Source organism: Pistacia vera, unplaced genomic scaffold, assembly GCF_008641045.1.
Source record: "Pistacia vera cultivar Batoury unplaced genomic scaffold, PisVer_v2 Contig406, whole genome shotgun sequence".
Classification (NCBI taxonomy): Eukaryota; Viridiplantae; Streptophyta; class Magnoliopsida; order Sapindales; family Anacardiaceae; genus Pistacia; species Pistacia vera.
Window position 1 is genome coordinate 1,088,704 of NW_022196231.1, and position 13,073 is coordinate 1,101,776.

General features: G+C 37.1%; 2 protein-coding genes across 4 annotated transcripts in view; both read right to left on the minus strand.

Annotated features, from left to right (window-relative positions):
• Positions 1-91: 91 nt before the first annotated feature.
• The window catches only part of LOC116142234 (probable UDP-N-acetylglucosamine--peptide N-acetylglucosaminyltransferase SPINDLY), a 21,840-nt gene continuing 8,858 nt past the window's right edge, over positions 92-13,073 (minus strand). The window contains exons 1-12 of one of the 3 annotated variants that reach the window (XM_031427668.1): positions 6,420-7,512; positions 6,049-6,289; positions 5,699-5,903; positions 5,111-5,203; positions 4,932-5,033; positions 4,598-4,768; positions 4,426-4,514; positions 2,582-2,703; positions 2,210-2,391; positions 1,650-1,934; positions 959-1,106; positions 97-860 (exon numbers count right to left, since the gene is read on the minus strand). In XM_031427668.1, the coding sequence (XP_031283528.1) occupies positions 487-860; positions 959-1,106; positions 1,650-1,934; positions 2,210-2,391; positions 2,582-2,703; positions 4,426-4,514; positions 4,598-4,768; positions 4,932-5,033; positions 5,111-5,203; positions 5,699-5,903; positions 6,049-6,209 (1,932 nt within the window). In that variant the 5' untranslated portion in view covers positions 6,210-6,289; positions 6,420-7,512 and the 3' untranslated portion in view covers positions 97-486. Of the gene's footprint in view, positions 861-958; positions 1,107-1,649; positions 1,935-2,209; positions 2,392-2,581; positions 2,704-4,425; positions 4,515-4,597; positions 4,769-4,931; positions 5,034-5,110; positions 5,204-5,698; positions 5,904-6,048; positions 7,514-13,073 lie in introns of those variants that run through there. The other 2 variants (XM_031427670.1, XM_031427669.1) reach the window with 2 other exon arrangements.
• The window catches only part of LOC116142233 (MA3 DOMAIN-CONTAINING TRANSLATION REGULATORY FACTOR 1-like), a 20,996-nt gene continuing 16,295 nt past the window's right edge, over positions 8,373-13,073 (minus strand). Inside the window, exons 2-4 of the mRNA XM_031427667.1 lie at positions 12,543-12,762; positions 10,729-10,823; positions 8,373-10,517 (exon numbers count right to left, since the gene is read on the minus strand). Of these exons, the coding sequence (XP_031283527.1) occupies positions 8,700-10,517; positions 10,729-10,823; positions 12,543-12,762 (2,133 nt within the window). The 3' untranslated portion in view covers positions 8,373-8,699. The remainder of the gene's footprint in view (positions 10,518-10,728; positions 10,824-12,542; positions 12,763-13,073) is intronic.

The window sequence follows — 13,073 nt, forward strand, 5'->3', positions numbered from 1 at the left end:
TGAATTTACAAGTCAATAATATTATGTTTGCTCTGCTTTTTTCAAGAGTGCTAAGATACTGGTGAATTTGGGGAATCCTGTTATGAAAATACTTTCTATGGATTCATTTCTCGAAACAAGTTGAACCGTGATAGACAATTCCCAACTCATTGTCTTTGCCATTACAGCAACTTGGTTTTTCAATTTAAATTCCTATTAAGATCTTCAATCTAAATTGTGTTTCCCTAATTATATATATACATATAAACAATCACCTTCACCAGATCATCTAAAGGCTAAAGGCTCATAGAAAACGTACCCTGGGAAGAAATTCTTAGTTGTATATGGACCTGAATTTTTTTTCTTTCTTGTTGAAAAATGAAAAACACTTCTTGTTCCAAAATAAAGCATCAAGATACAAGTGAAAGCATGTGCTTCTTAAAATAATAGCTTTACAAACCTAAATTTAGGATGGAGAAAAGCGACTTACCCTCACTTGCCTATAGATTATTCTTCAAGTAAACAGGAGGATAGTGCTCCGCCCAATCTAGCCATGGCCACGGCCTTTATCTTATTGGACTTAGCTGCATCCAGCAATGGGTCTGCCTCCAGGGCTTTGTTGAAACAGAACTGGGCTTCCCCCCATCGACCCTCAGCAACGAATACCAGACCTAGATTGTTAAATGCAGGAGCGTAACCAGGCTGAAGTTCAAGTGCTTTAGTAAACATTGCCTTGGCAGACTCATATTGTCTTTGCTGTCGGTAGAGATTTCCAAAGTTGGAAAAAATTGCGTGTGCCTGATCAGGTGTTGCCAATGCCAAAGCCCGCTTGTATACATCTTCAGCTTGTGATGTTTCATCTGATAACTGCAGTGAGATGCCTAGTGATGCAAATTTACAAGTATCAATACTTCAAAATGCCACCTACATAAAACATAAAATATAGGTATTATGCAATTATCATGAGTTCGAGCGGTACCGAGATTTGACCATGCATAGCTGCATTCTTTAAAACGGGCAACTGCAGCCTTGATGTACTTTTGGGCAGTTTTAAATTGCCGGGAGCAGAGACTATGAAGGCCAAGCTGGTGCCACCGTACAGCATCATCTGGATCCTCTGCAACTGCCTGATTAATATTGAGAAAAACAATGAAGTAAAAGATGCTAATTACACAAGAAACAAAAATTTAGCAGTATTTTTTCTTACCTTAAAAGCAAGTATTTTGTTTCATTTAATAACATTTAAAAAGTAAAGACCAAATACTACACATGATAGTCAAGAAGAAAGATAAAATATAATTGGAACTGTAACTGTAACTGTAACTGTAACCATAATAGAATATATACAACATTTATTTATTGAAAAAAAAGTTAATCACACACAAAGTTGCATCAGTAAATCATAAACCCAAATTCATATAAAATTTTATACAAATATAATGAGCACTTAAAGGATTTTTCTTTCCTCATAGCAAACTACCATATTTTCATGAATAAACATGCAATATATATACTAAAAAAGAATCATGTGAAATAATGTGTTACGTATCCAATCAGCCAAGGGTCCTACAACAGTTTCAAATTTCTTGCACCAGCAGACCCAAAGATGTTCATTCAGGTCCTATTCACATAATTTTCAGAATGATTCTGGTAAAAAAAAAAACAAGTACCTGCTTTAAACTGTATATAGCACGCCCTTCCATCTCCATCAAGTCATTTTGCTCTGTTTCAAAAGCAGCCGCAATCTCATGATGAGCTTTATGAACTGTTGCAAGTCCAGCCCATGCAATGGGAGGGTCTATCTGAACAGTATCTCCCTCTCTTAATATGGAAGCCATTTCATTCCCTGCCCAGGAAAGCTGGTCACTAGGTTCTTGAGATCTTTCAGCATCCTTGATACGGTGGACTGCAACTGCATAACGAGTAGACATACAATTGGGCTCTAGTTTTGCTGCCTACAGAGCAATATCATAGTAAGTGAAAATTGCTTAAGCTTAGTAAACACAAAGTTAAGTGAGTTGCAAAACCTATTCACATACAGTGTATGCATCAAATACTAAAACAATAATAAGTTTCACAATTAAAAATGCTTAACATTCAACTTGGAGCATTGAATACTTTTTGTCTAGAAAAAACAAAGATGAAAACTATTCCATCAAATGTTAAAGGAAACAAACAAACAACCTCAAAAAAGAGGCTATAAATGATTGTAGCAATAAGCCGTGAGCACCTTCTCCAAGCAATTGCCAGAACTTCTGTGGTCACCAGTCATATAATATGCATTAGCTAGATTTGCCCATATATGTGCTGCTTTGGGATCCACTTTTAATGCTGCTAGCAAACACTCCTTTGCAACATTGACAGCTGCAACCTGATCCGAACAAGCACTTTCACCAGCATTTGCACCAGCTCCTGACAATTAATAAAAATGCATAGCAATATAGGTTAGTTTAACAAACTAATAACAACAACTAAGACGAAGCAAATTCTAGAAGAAACTGAATTACATCAACCACAATCTTCAAAATGTTTCCACTGAGCTTTATGACAATGAGGTCAACAGAATTCATGAAACATGGAATTAAAACTATATAAAACATACCTGCAACAACTGAACCATATTTACACAAAAGAAGGGCGGCATAGTTGATTAAGGCAGCAGGATGATTTTGATCTTTTAGTATCAGATCTTGAAAACATTTTTCTGTTAGCTCCAAATTTCCACTGGAAGATAGAAACAAGAAAACATCAAGGAAGAAACCCAACAGAAACTTTATTCTATTGTCTCCCAAACTACAGATAATCTGAAAAGGTTGCATTACTGGAAAAGCTAAGTAAAAGGCATATTATATTGATAAACTCATGTGTACCATAACCACAAAGCAAATTGCATAACCATGACTGAGGACTCATGCTTCTTCACATAAAGTCAGTCCATAGTACAAGTATTACCATTTTATCAAGTGAAAAATATTTAGAAACTTTCCAGTTATTTAATGACAAATTGAAGCTTCTATAAGGGAGATAAACATGCTTCATAAATGTGAAGTTAATGGAGATCGAGGTGCTGACCAAGTTGATATTCCCAAATATTCTCAAGATCCTTTGCAAGGAATTGGCGGTCCAATGACTAGGGAAAAGACAAAGAGGATTGATCATGGAAGTGCAATACAAAGAGGCTGTACTAGAAGACTCTAAGACTAAATTCGAAGATTTCAAAGCTTCACCAAGGATGGTCTATTATCTTTTCATGCAAGGGGTAGATCAAGTTGGATGCAAGGATTAATTTAGGAATTAATTTTCGTTTATTTAATCTTGGGCTTTTTATGTTTTAATTATCATTAGATTCTTTAGTCTTTTATTTATTTAGGCCCAGTTTGCTTGTACTTAGGCCCAACCCATTTTTCAATTAGCTAGGGTTTTCTTTTAGGGTTTGTTGCTTATAAAAAAGGGGCGGCCATGTTATTTTTTTGAGACAGATTATTATCAATTGAAGTTTATTTCAGAAAGCTATTTGTTTTGCCTTCATGATTGAATGCTTGAATCTCGACTTATCAAAGGGAGTGATCAACCTTTGTGGCGTCTCAAGATTAGGGTTTTAAGGACTTAGTTTCTTTAGGGTTCTAATTCGATCATCCTCAACACGTTCCTAGCAAACCAACTTGTTCCTATTCGATTGAGTTCGAAGGTTCCTAGCCAACCCTCGAACTCAATGGAATAGGAACAAGTTGGTTTGCTAGGAACGTGTTGAGGATGATCGAATTAGAACCCTAAAGAAACTAAGTCCTTAAAACCCTAATCTTAAGACGCCACAAAGGTTGATCACTCCCTTTGATAAGTCGAGATTCAAGCATTTAATCAAGAAGGCAAAACAAATAGCTTTCTGAAATAAACTTCAATTGATAATAATCTGTCTCAAAAAAATAACATGGCCGCCCCCTTTTTATAAGCAACAAACCCTAAAAGAAAACCCTAGCTAATTGAAAAATGGGTTGGGCTTAAGTACAAGCGAATTGGGCCTAAATAAACTTTAAATAAATAAAAGACTAAAGAATCTAATGATAATTAAAACATAAAAAGCCCAAGATTAAATAAACGAAAATTAATTCCTAAATTAATCCTTGCATCCAACTTGATCTTCCGAATCTACCCCTTGCATAAAAAGATAATAGACTATCCTTGGTGAAGCTTTGAAATCTTCGAATTTAGTCTTAGAGTCTTCTAGTACAGCCTCTTTGTATTGCACTTCCATGATCAAGCCTCTTTCATCCTCTTTGTCTTTGCCCTAGTCATTAGACCGTCAATTCCTTGTAAAGGATCTTGAGAATATTTGGGAACATCAACTTGGTCAGCACCTCGATCTCCATTAGAAGTTCACAACGATGAAAAAGTTTTGACCACAGTACACACATTTGAAGTAGATAAGCTAACAGTGCAATTTTATACCTTTGAAGGTAAGCAATCCCAAGGTTTCCAAGGCAGTCATGGTTATTGGGGTCCAGAGCCAATAAAGATGATAAAACTGATATAGAACTCTGAACAACATAATAAAGTCAATATCAGAACATGAAATGTGAAAAACACGAATGTGAACAATAACAACAATTACATAATATACCTGCAGACGGCCAGTTTTTAGTAGTAACAACCCTAAGGTATTCCATAAAAGTGCCTGCCTTATATCTGATTGCATTGAATCCTTCAGTTTGGAAAGAATTTCCTCAAGCTCTTCAGGTTCAAGTTCTTTATCCAAACTACTTTCCCCCGAACTACTTTCAAGTAGAATGCACTACACAGTGGATATAACAAGTTATACAAATCAGCAACACCAGATACAATCATGTTACTTCTAATTTCAAAATTCAAAATATCAAAATAAGGAAGGGAACAAATTAACAGATAACAAACTTTACAGATGGAAATATACAGTAGATTAAAATAGATTACTGCACCTGTGCATGATGAATTTGGACCAATGAAAGCAAATCTGGCCTAGCAATTTCTGCCTCACAGCGGAGAAGAATCTCTTCTGCCTTCTCATATGCCAAAATAGCCTAAAAATATTCCAGTATTAAGTCAATGTAAAATTGATTTGACCAAAACAAAGAGAACGGTGATATTCAAAAGCTACCTTTTGAGGCTGACCTAACCTTTGATACATCAGGCCAAGCAGAAAATGAGCATGGGCATTTTTCGGCATTTTCCTCGCTACATGTACTAAGCCCTACTAGCATGTAAAGAATTTGAGAACATCAAATGGCATCATCAGTATTCTAAAGAATGTATGACAAACTATAAGGATGAAGAAAATATAGCCTATCCAACACAATTACCTTACTCAAAGATAAGTGGAATAGATTATCCAATAACTATACAAATATTGAGTTATGTAGTCAAACAGAAAATAAGATCAAAAGAAGAAAGGTTTGGTGTAAACGGTGTTTCAAGAAAGCGGACACAGTGACTTCAAATCTATTTAAAATTCATGGGTCGATAAACCTTCTACTAACAAACCGGTAAACGACTAGATGCACCATCATATATTTTTCATCTCCATAAAATATCCAAATTACATCTCTAAGACATAAAAAGCAGAATCAAAAGAAGCACACACAAACTATCAGAGACAAAGTCATGAACAAGCAATTTCTTTTGTCACTATTGCTGAAGACTAAACACAGGCAAAGAGTGAATGCAACAAATTAAAAACGAAACTCACCGTTTTAAGACTGCTTACTTTTTCTTCACGAGAAGAGGTAGTCCCTTGACCAGGCTGATCCCCATCCCCATCACCTCCATAATCAAGAGAGGAATCTAACCTACTAATTCTTGAGCGACATTTACCCAATTTGTTCAGTTTTTTACCTTCTCCTTCTGCTAAATCCGTCTCTTTTTGACTAGGATTACTATCCTCATTCATCAACCTACGTTTAATGAAAACAAGCATATAAACACAAAAGTGCAATTTAGCCCCCTAATTTTTCTATTTTAAAATTTATACCTTCCGAGACTTGAATTAGATATCAAACATTAGAAATATTGAGAGGAACTGTAAAAGAGTGAAATTACTTAGAGAGGTCGGGAGCTGAGGGTTCGCCGTCGGTTTCCGGTGGATTAACGTTGAGGTCAGCTAAAACGAACACCTTAGGGGGCTGAAGAGTGGTGGAGATATCATCTGTGGAGGTGTCTACGGTTCCCACTTCTGCTTTTACGGGGAGTTTGGGTTCCATTTGTCCAGAATCCAGTGACACAGGATTGAGAAACAAGGTTTTGCTGTAAGTGTGCTAGCATTGGCCTATTGGGCTTAGACCTAAATTGAATTATGTTAGGGCAAATAAAATTTAGTATAGAACTATAGATATTTTGATTTGACCATTTCAACCTTTAGTAAAGTATTTTATTCTTCCTAAATGAAACCAAATTGTAGTACTAACACTCACTAAGTCACTATTCTACTGTATCTCTTGGCTTCACAAATAGGAATTGATTATAACAGGAGTAAACAACTTTGTCCCACCCAAGGTTTGCCTTAATAGCACTTTCGCACCCAAAAAGTTTCAAAATACCACTTTACTACCCAAACATTATTTTCTGTTAAATACAATGATATTCATTGTAAAGACGGAAATACCCTTCTCTCTTCGTCATCTCTTTTTAGCCTCCATCATAACTAGAATCACCCCCACCTCCTCCTCCTTCTACTCCACCACCACCACCACCATCTAGTCTATTTTTTTTTTAATCAATCAACCCACCATTCAATCAATTACAATCAATAGTCAAAACAAAAACAACTCTCCAAAATCCGACAATGGAGGTTCATCAGCTTGTGCACAGGGGCAATTGCACAAGCGTGGTGCACATAGGTGTGGGCTGTTGGAAATTGGCTTGAGACTTTCGTTAAGCAATTGGTGGGCGTGGCTTAGAGCTTTAGAAATCCGTCGATAAGGGGTCACCGGCAGCCAGAAAAATCAAATCCACACACACAGAACACTTCTACAACTTCCAATTTCAAGAATGAACCTCCAAAATACCATAATTTCATCAAACGAGCAAAAACCCCAATTTTGCAAAGAAACAAACCCTAGAAAGGAGGGCAACAATCGGTGAGTGAACGGTGTTGGGGGGGGGTTTTGGAGAAGGGGTGCCGGTCAGAAGAATGGTGGTGAGGGGGGTGGTTTCTAGTGAAGGAATTGATTGAAATTGGCAAAAATCACGCGGCCACAACAGTGGACTATAGCTAGCGATTAGTGGGACGAATAGGGAGGGGGAAAGATGAGTTTCATTCAGGAGGTTGAGGGAAGTGTTTTGGTGGCATTGAGGGCAGTTGTCGACGTCAGAAAGGGCCAATAAGACTTGGGTTGGTTGCAGGGGGATGGAGGATTTTGCAGACAAAAGTTCGATTTCGGTTAGATCTTGGACATATTTGCTGGGGAATGACTCAATGGATGAAAAGGGTGAAGAAATCGATGGAAAACAGCACCCAAACGACTAGCGGCGGTGCCGACTAAGGTGAGGTTTTGCAGAAGATAAAGAGATTGAGTTGATTTGGGTGGTAGGGGGGTTTTGTAGAGTAGGTTAATTGACCATCCCACCCTTACTTAAAAAGGACTTTTGACTATCATACTCTTCTTTACAACGAAATTTACTAACATAACTATACTTTGAGTAATAAAGTGGTATTTTAAAACTTTTTGGATAGAAAAGTGTTATGAAGGCAAACTGATGGGAACCTGGATGCTTAACACTCAACACAACCCAAACAGAATATAATATACCCAAACAGAGCAATATTCCAACACAGTTCAATAACAATTGAAAAGGCTGTTAATAGGAATATACCTCTATATTGATTGATAAAAGAAATGAATAACAATGGAAAGAAATGAATAACAATGGAAATAAAGAACAAGAAAGGAAACAGGGATGAATGTAAAGATAACCTAGCAATTCGAGAAGCTAGAGGCTTCCCTTCTAATATCTCACTAAAATATTCTCTATCCTTTACAATTTTTATCCCTCAATTTATACTTACAAACGTCACACCAATTTCATTGTTATTGTCACGGATAACCAACTCTCACTTGTACACCACGTTATTTTGTCCTTATTTTTCCTTCTGTAAATTTGAGTTGGATGAGTTTGGGTGAAGGGGTCTTATCACAAACCTTGGGTGGGAAAAAGTCGTTTACTCTATAATAGAATTTAATATTGATCTTTTTATTTATGAATGTTAAATTTTGAGGAGTTGTAAATTTATCCTATCTAACTAAGATCACATTAATTTCCACAATCATAAATTTACCATGATTATCAATTTCACCAGAGGAAATGATTCATACCAAGATCGTCTAACCAAAGGACAAAAAATAACAGTGGAAAAAGAGCCGAGATATTTGAAAGTAGAAATAATATCATCTTAACATCATATAGCGGATGTCTCAGGAATATCATATCATACCGCCCATTTTCTAAAAATCTAAATCAACATAATACTTCTTGATACTGACATGATCCTAAAGCACCAACTTTATACACTGGATGGGATCATAAGAATCTCCATCGGATGATCACCAAAAAAAGAAAACATCTGAAGGAACCCAACTATCCCAGATCATCTACCTATCCACCTTTCAACTTCCATTTAACAGTACAAGAGGTAATCGTAATGGGCAACAACATACAAGAGAGATACAAATGGAAGATATAATCTTCTCTTCTCAAGTTGCTGCCACTGTGATGGGCGAAGCATCTGCGGCCAATGAACCAAATGATGACAGCAGCCACCCTTTCTTCTGGGCATACTCAACATAGAAACTGAATTTCTCCTTTGCATTTGGAATGTCAAGGGCCAGATCATCGAGACCATCCTTGATCCTGGTAAACCCTTTCGTCATCTGATTGATAGTGATTAACCCTTCACTGAAGCATTCCTGCAACAGGTCAAGCATCCTATCATTCTTCTTCTCCATAGCCATAACTAGCGCCTTCTTCACCACCTCATGGTTGAAAAAAGGCATTCCAAGATCACGGATACACTGGCAAGCTTCACCTACAACGCCCCCACTTTCATACTCTTCTAGGAGCTTCATTATCTTGTCCTTTGCATCCTCCACGGCCCAGCCAGTCCCACCTCCCCAGCACCGAAGGATCCTCTCACCAGCATGACGGGCAGCAATGAGTGATCGAGCCATATGCACAGTCTCACTCCCACTACAATTTGGTGGCAACTTGCTGCCAATCTCTTCTAAATTCAGAGGAGCCAGGACATCATCAATCACAGCCCTCGCCAGAAAAAGAGCAAGCTCATTTGAAGCATCCAGAATGTCTAATGCTGTATCTTCTGCAGATTCGAGTAGCAAGACAAAGCCATTTACAATATCTTCAGTTGAAAAGATCTCAATGTGAAGAGCAGAAAGCAAAACTGATGCCATTTCTTTCTCTCTATTCTTTCTGTCCATAGCAAGGGTGATCAGCTTCTTCAGGAATATTGGGTTCAATTCAGGAGCCCCCAGATCTTCAAGACTTCGGATGAGTTCAGGAATGTCATCTGAAAGAAAATACTCATGAATTATGGTCACGACTTCTTCCTTGTACCGCCTTACCTTTTCACTTTCTTTTTGTACATTTCCATCTTCACCCGACGATCTTGTGAAAGAAGCATCAAGCCATCCTTCAGAGATGGCTATGGGAATAAGCGATTGGAACAAGGTTTTTGCAGACGGAATGTCAAGAGCAAGGTCATTGAGACTCTCTTCTAACCTAGCAAACCCTTTTCCCATTTGACTGGAACTAATCAGGCCTTCCTCAGCAGCTTCCTTCAACAACTTTAATATAAGTGGCTCAGCTGTTCGAATCTCCATGGCAAGAACCAAAGCCCTTTTCACCACTTCATGATGGAAGAATGAAACGCCCAACTCCCTTATGCACCTACATGCTTCAACAGTATCACCACTCTCTACATATTCCCTCAACAGATCAGCAATCTTTTTCTTCACTTCTTCAACAGTGATGTGAGTGCTACCTCCCCACCTCCTCTCCACAAGTTCAGCGTGATGTGGAGCCGAGAGGTAGCTCTTTTCTGCAGTTTGGATAACCTGAAATCCCTTGGAGGATTCAGGAAGTGTCTTCTTTGCTCTTGTGAGGAAAGCCGGAGGAAGGATATCATCAACCACAGCACGAGCTACAAATAAAGCAAGGATAGCAACTGCATCTAGTATGTCGACAGCAAGGTCATCAGCAGATTCAAGAAGAATGACAAAGCCATCCCTAATCTGAGCTGGGCTAATAACATCAGCATATAGTGCTGAAAGCAGAACTGAAGCCATTTCTTTCTCCTTATCATGCCTATCCATGGCCATGGAAACAAGCCGCTTTATGAAATAAGGATGATATTCATTGGAGCCAAGTTCTCTAAGGTCAGATGCAGCCCCCTCCACATCACCAGCACTGAAGTATTCCTCTATGATGGTAACAACAGCTTTTTTGTAATCATCCATGGGGTCTGAGATGGTTGCTCCCACAAGTTGATATGGTTCCTATTAAAATGAAGGATAAAAGAAGAGAAATATATGATTAACAACAAATCATCAATGAAAATCTTTTATGAGTAAAACAGGTAAAATCCATTCCACTAACTAGTTACCAGCACACAAACATGCTAAAAAAAATACTAAAAGACTAAATTCCTAGTACTAATTGAAAAAACATTAATAAAGAAATGATAAATCAGTAAGAAAAAACAATTACCTCTCCACTGTCATAGTTAGGGTCATTCCTGTCTATATGAGAATCCACATTAGTGTCAAGAAGTTTGCCCCACGTTCCCTTGCCACCAGCACCATCTGTATCCATAAGCCAAAAAGTTCAGGAGCCAATCAACATCAAATGAATAGGAAATGCTCCATTTGAGCTAGAACATTCATGGATGCTACCAATACAAGTAAGAATAAGGAGGCATAAAAAAAATAATAATAATAAAAAGCAAACCAGCACCATTCACCATCATCCAGTAAAGTTTGGGTTAGCCATAGGAAAAGAAGTCCAACCATACATATATTGACATACGTAAAGTTGATTTCTCAACTACTCTCTTGCTTGACAATGAAAGATTATATAAACCACATAGTCAATTACTGTAAACAGCACACGGTTTGTTTTCTGCAGCTTCACAGCACTTAAAAGTATTTTTTCTTGTTAATGCACTACAAGACAAACTAACATCAGGCATTAGATAAAAACATTTAATCCAAAGAGAAACTGCCATGGAAAAAAAGGCGAGCAATAGAATTTATTTAAAAAAAAAAAAAAAAAAGACAAGGAAAATTATAAACCTAGAAGTCTAGAAAGTAATTATACAGCAAAAAATAATTGAACCATATAAATTCTATTTGTTCCAACTAACAGTCAGCATGTAAAGTGTTATTACTTGAGAGAGGTACCCAGAAATTCATCAAGTTCCATAAATCAAAGATAATTGAGAAACCATGCAAGTTGTCCCAAATAAATATGGGGAAAAAAATGATGTTTATAGTTGAAATCAGAATCACCAATCTAAGCCAGAAGATTATCTAAAGCCCTTCTCTCCGGCACTACGATAGAGGAGAGAGAATAATGAACCATATGCAGAACCACTTACGAACACAGTTAAACAATTCAATTGACAGTTATCAATTCTTTTTCTTTTTCTTTTATTCCAACCTTTATAAATGATCAACAGCCAAGTGCATGGAGCATCCTGAAACCCCTCTAACACTAACACAGAAGAAAATAAAAAAATTGTTTTCATTAAGTGAAGATGATTGATTCAACACTTGAATCGCAGGCCAAAAGATTATAGGTGATCAAGACCAAGGTCCACTTAACTCTCCATATTATTGCTAAAAATTCATGAAAACATTCCCAAGTATCTGCTTCTACTAGATGTAGAGAATTAACTCTTTTTATTTTGTAGAGCAGCTGTACAGTCACATAAACTCTAATTAAGGTACAAATGACAGGGCCAATTCAGCGCATTTGAGTCAAGCAACCAGCTTAAGCTTTCTCTCCATGGAACTCGAAAAAGAGAAAGAGAAAGAGAAAGAGAAAGCAGGTCCATTAGTAGGTCAAAAGACCACCAAACATTTCAGCCATAGAGTTCATGGCTTTTACAATTGATGTAACATAAATCTTAAATTTAATTCCAAAATAACATGACCCATATATCTTATTATTGTTGATAGTAAGATAAATCATTTCTATAGTTTGTATTTAGCTATATAATAAAAATATAAACAAGCATAAAGAAAGACACCACACCAGCATCCCTGCACCACTTCAGAGGATAACAAGCCCCCAAAATAAAAAATAAATACATACTCATAATCAATCATAAAGTAAGGACGTTGCTTGTTGGCTCCTACTATGAGAAAATCTCTATAATATATTTCTAAATGTTATAACTAAACCTGACACATTTCAGTAAAGAAGATCCGACAGATACCGTTCCCATTCATGCATTCATCAAAATGACTAAACAATTAGAGTAAAAAGATAAATGGTTAAACTGGTTTAAATGCACTCACCCTTCTTCACGCGAACACACTTTCCAGAGTGTGACCTACGCATATGCCTTACCGCAATTCCAGCAGTGGGTGCTTTACCAGCAACAGGAACTTTCAACTGATGGTCAGACAGCAATGATGATGGAGACTTCGGAGACGATGATAAAATCTCCAAATTTTGGCTAGCAATTTTCAACATTTCCCTCTGCTCGTCAGTTAGAAATCCCTCATTTGACGCCATTTTCCATAGCCTATCCAAACACATATACTTACTCAAAGATAAGTGGAATAGATATCAAACTAACAATATTGAGTTATGTAGTCAAACAGAAAATAAGATCAAAAGAAGAAAGGTTTGGTGAAACGGTGTTTCAAGAAAGCGGACACAGTGACTTCAAATCTATTTAATTCATGGGTCGATAAACCTTCTACTAACAAACGTAAACGACTAGATGCACCATCATATTTTTCATCTCCATAAAATATCCAAATTACATCTCTAAGACATAAAATGCAGAATCAAAAGAAGCACACACAAACTATCAGAGACAA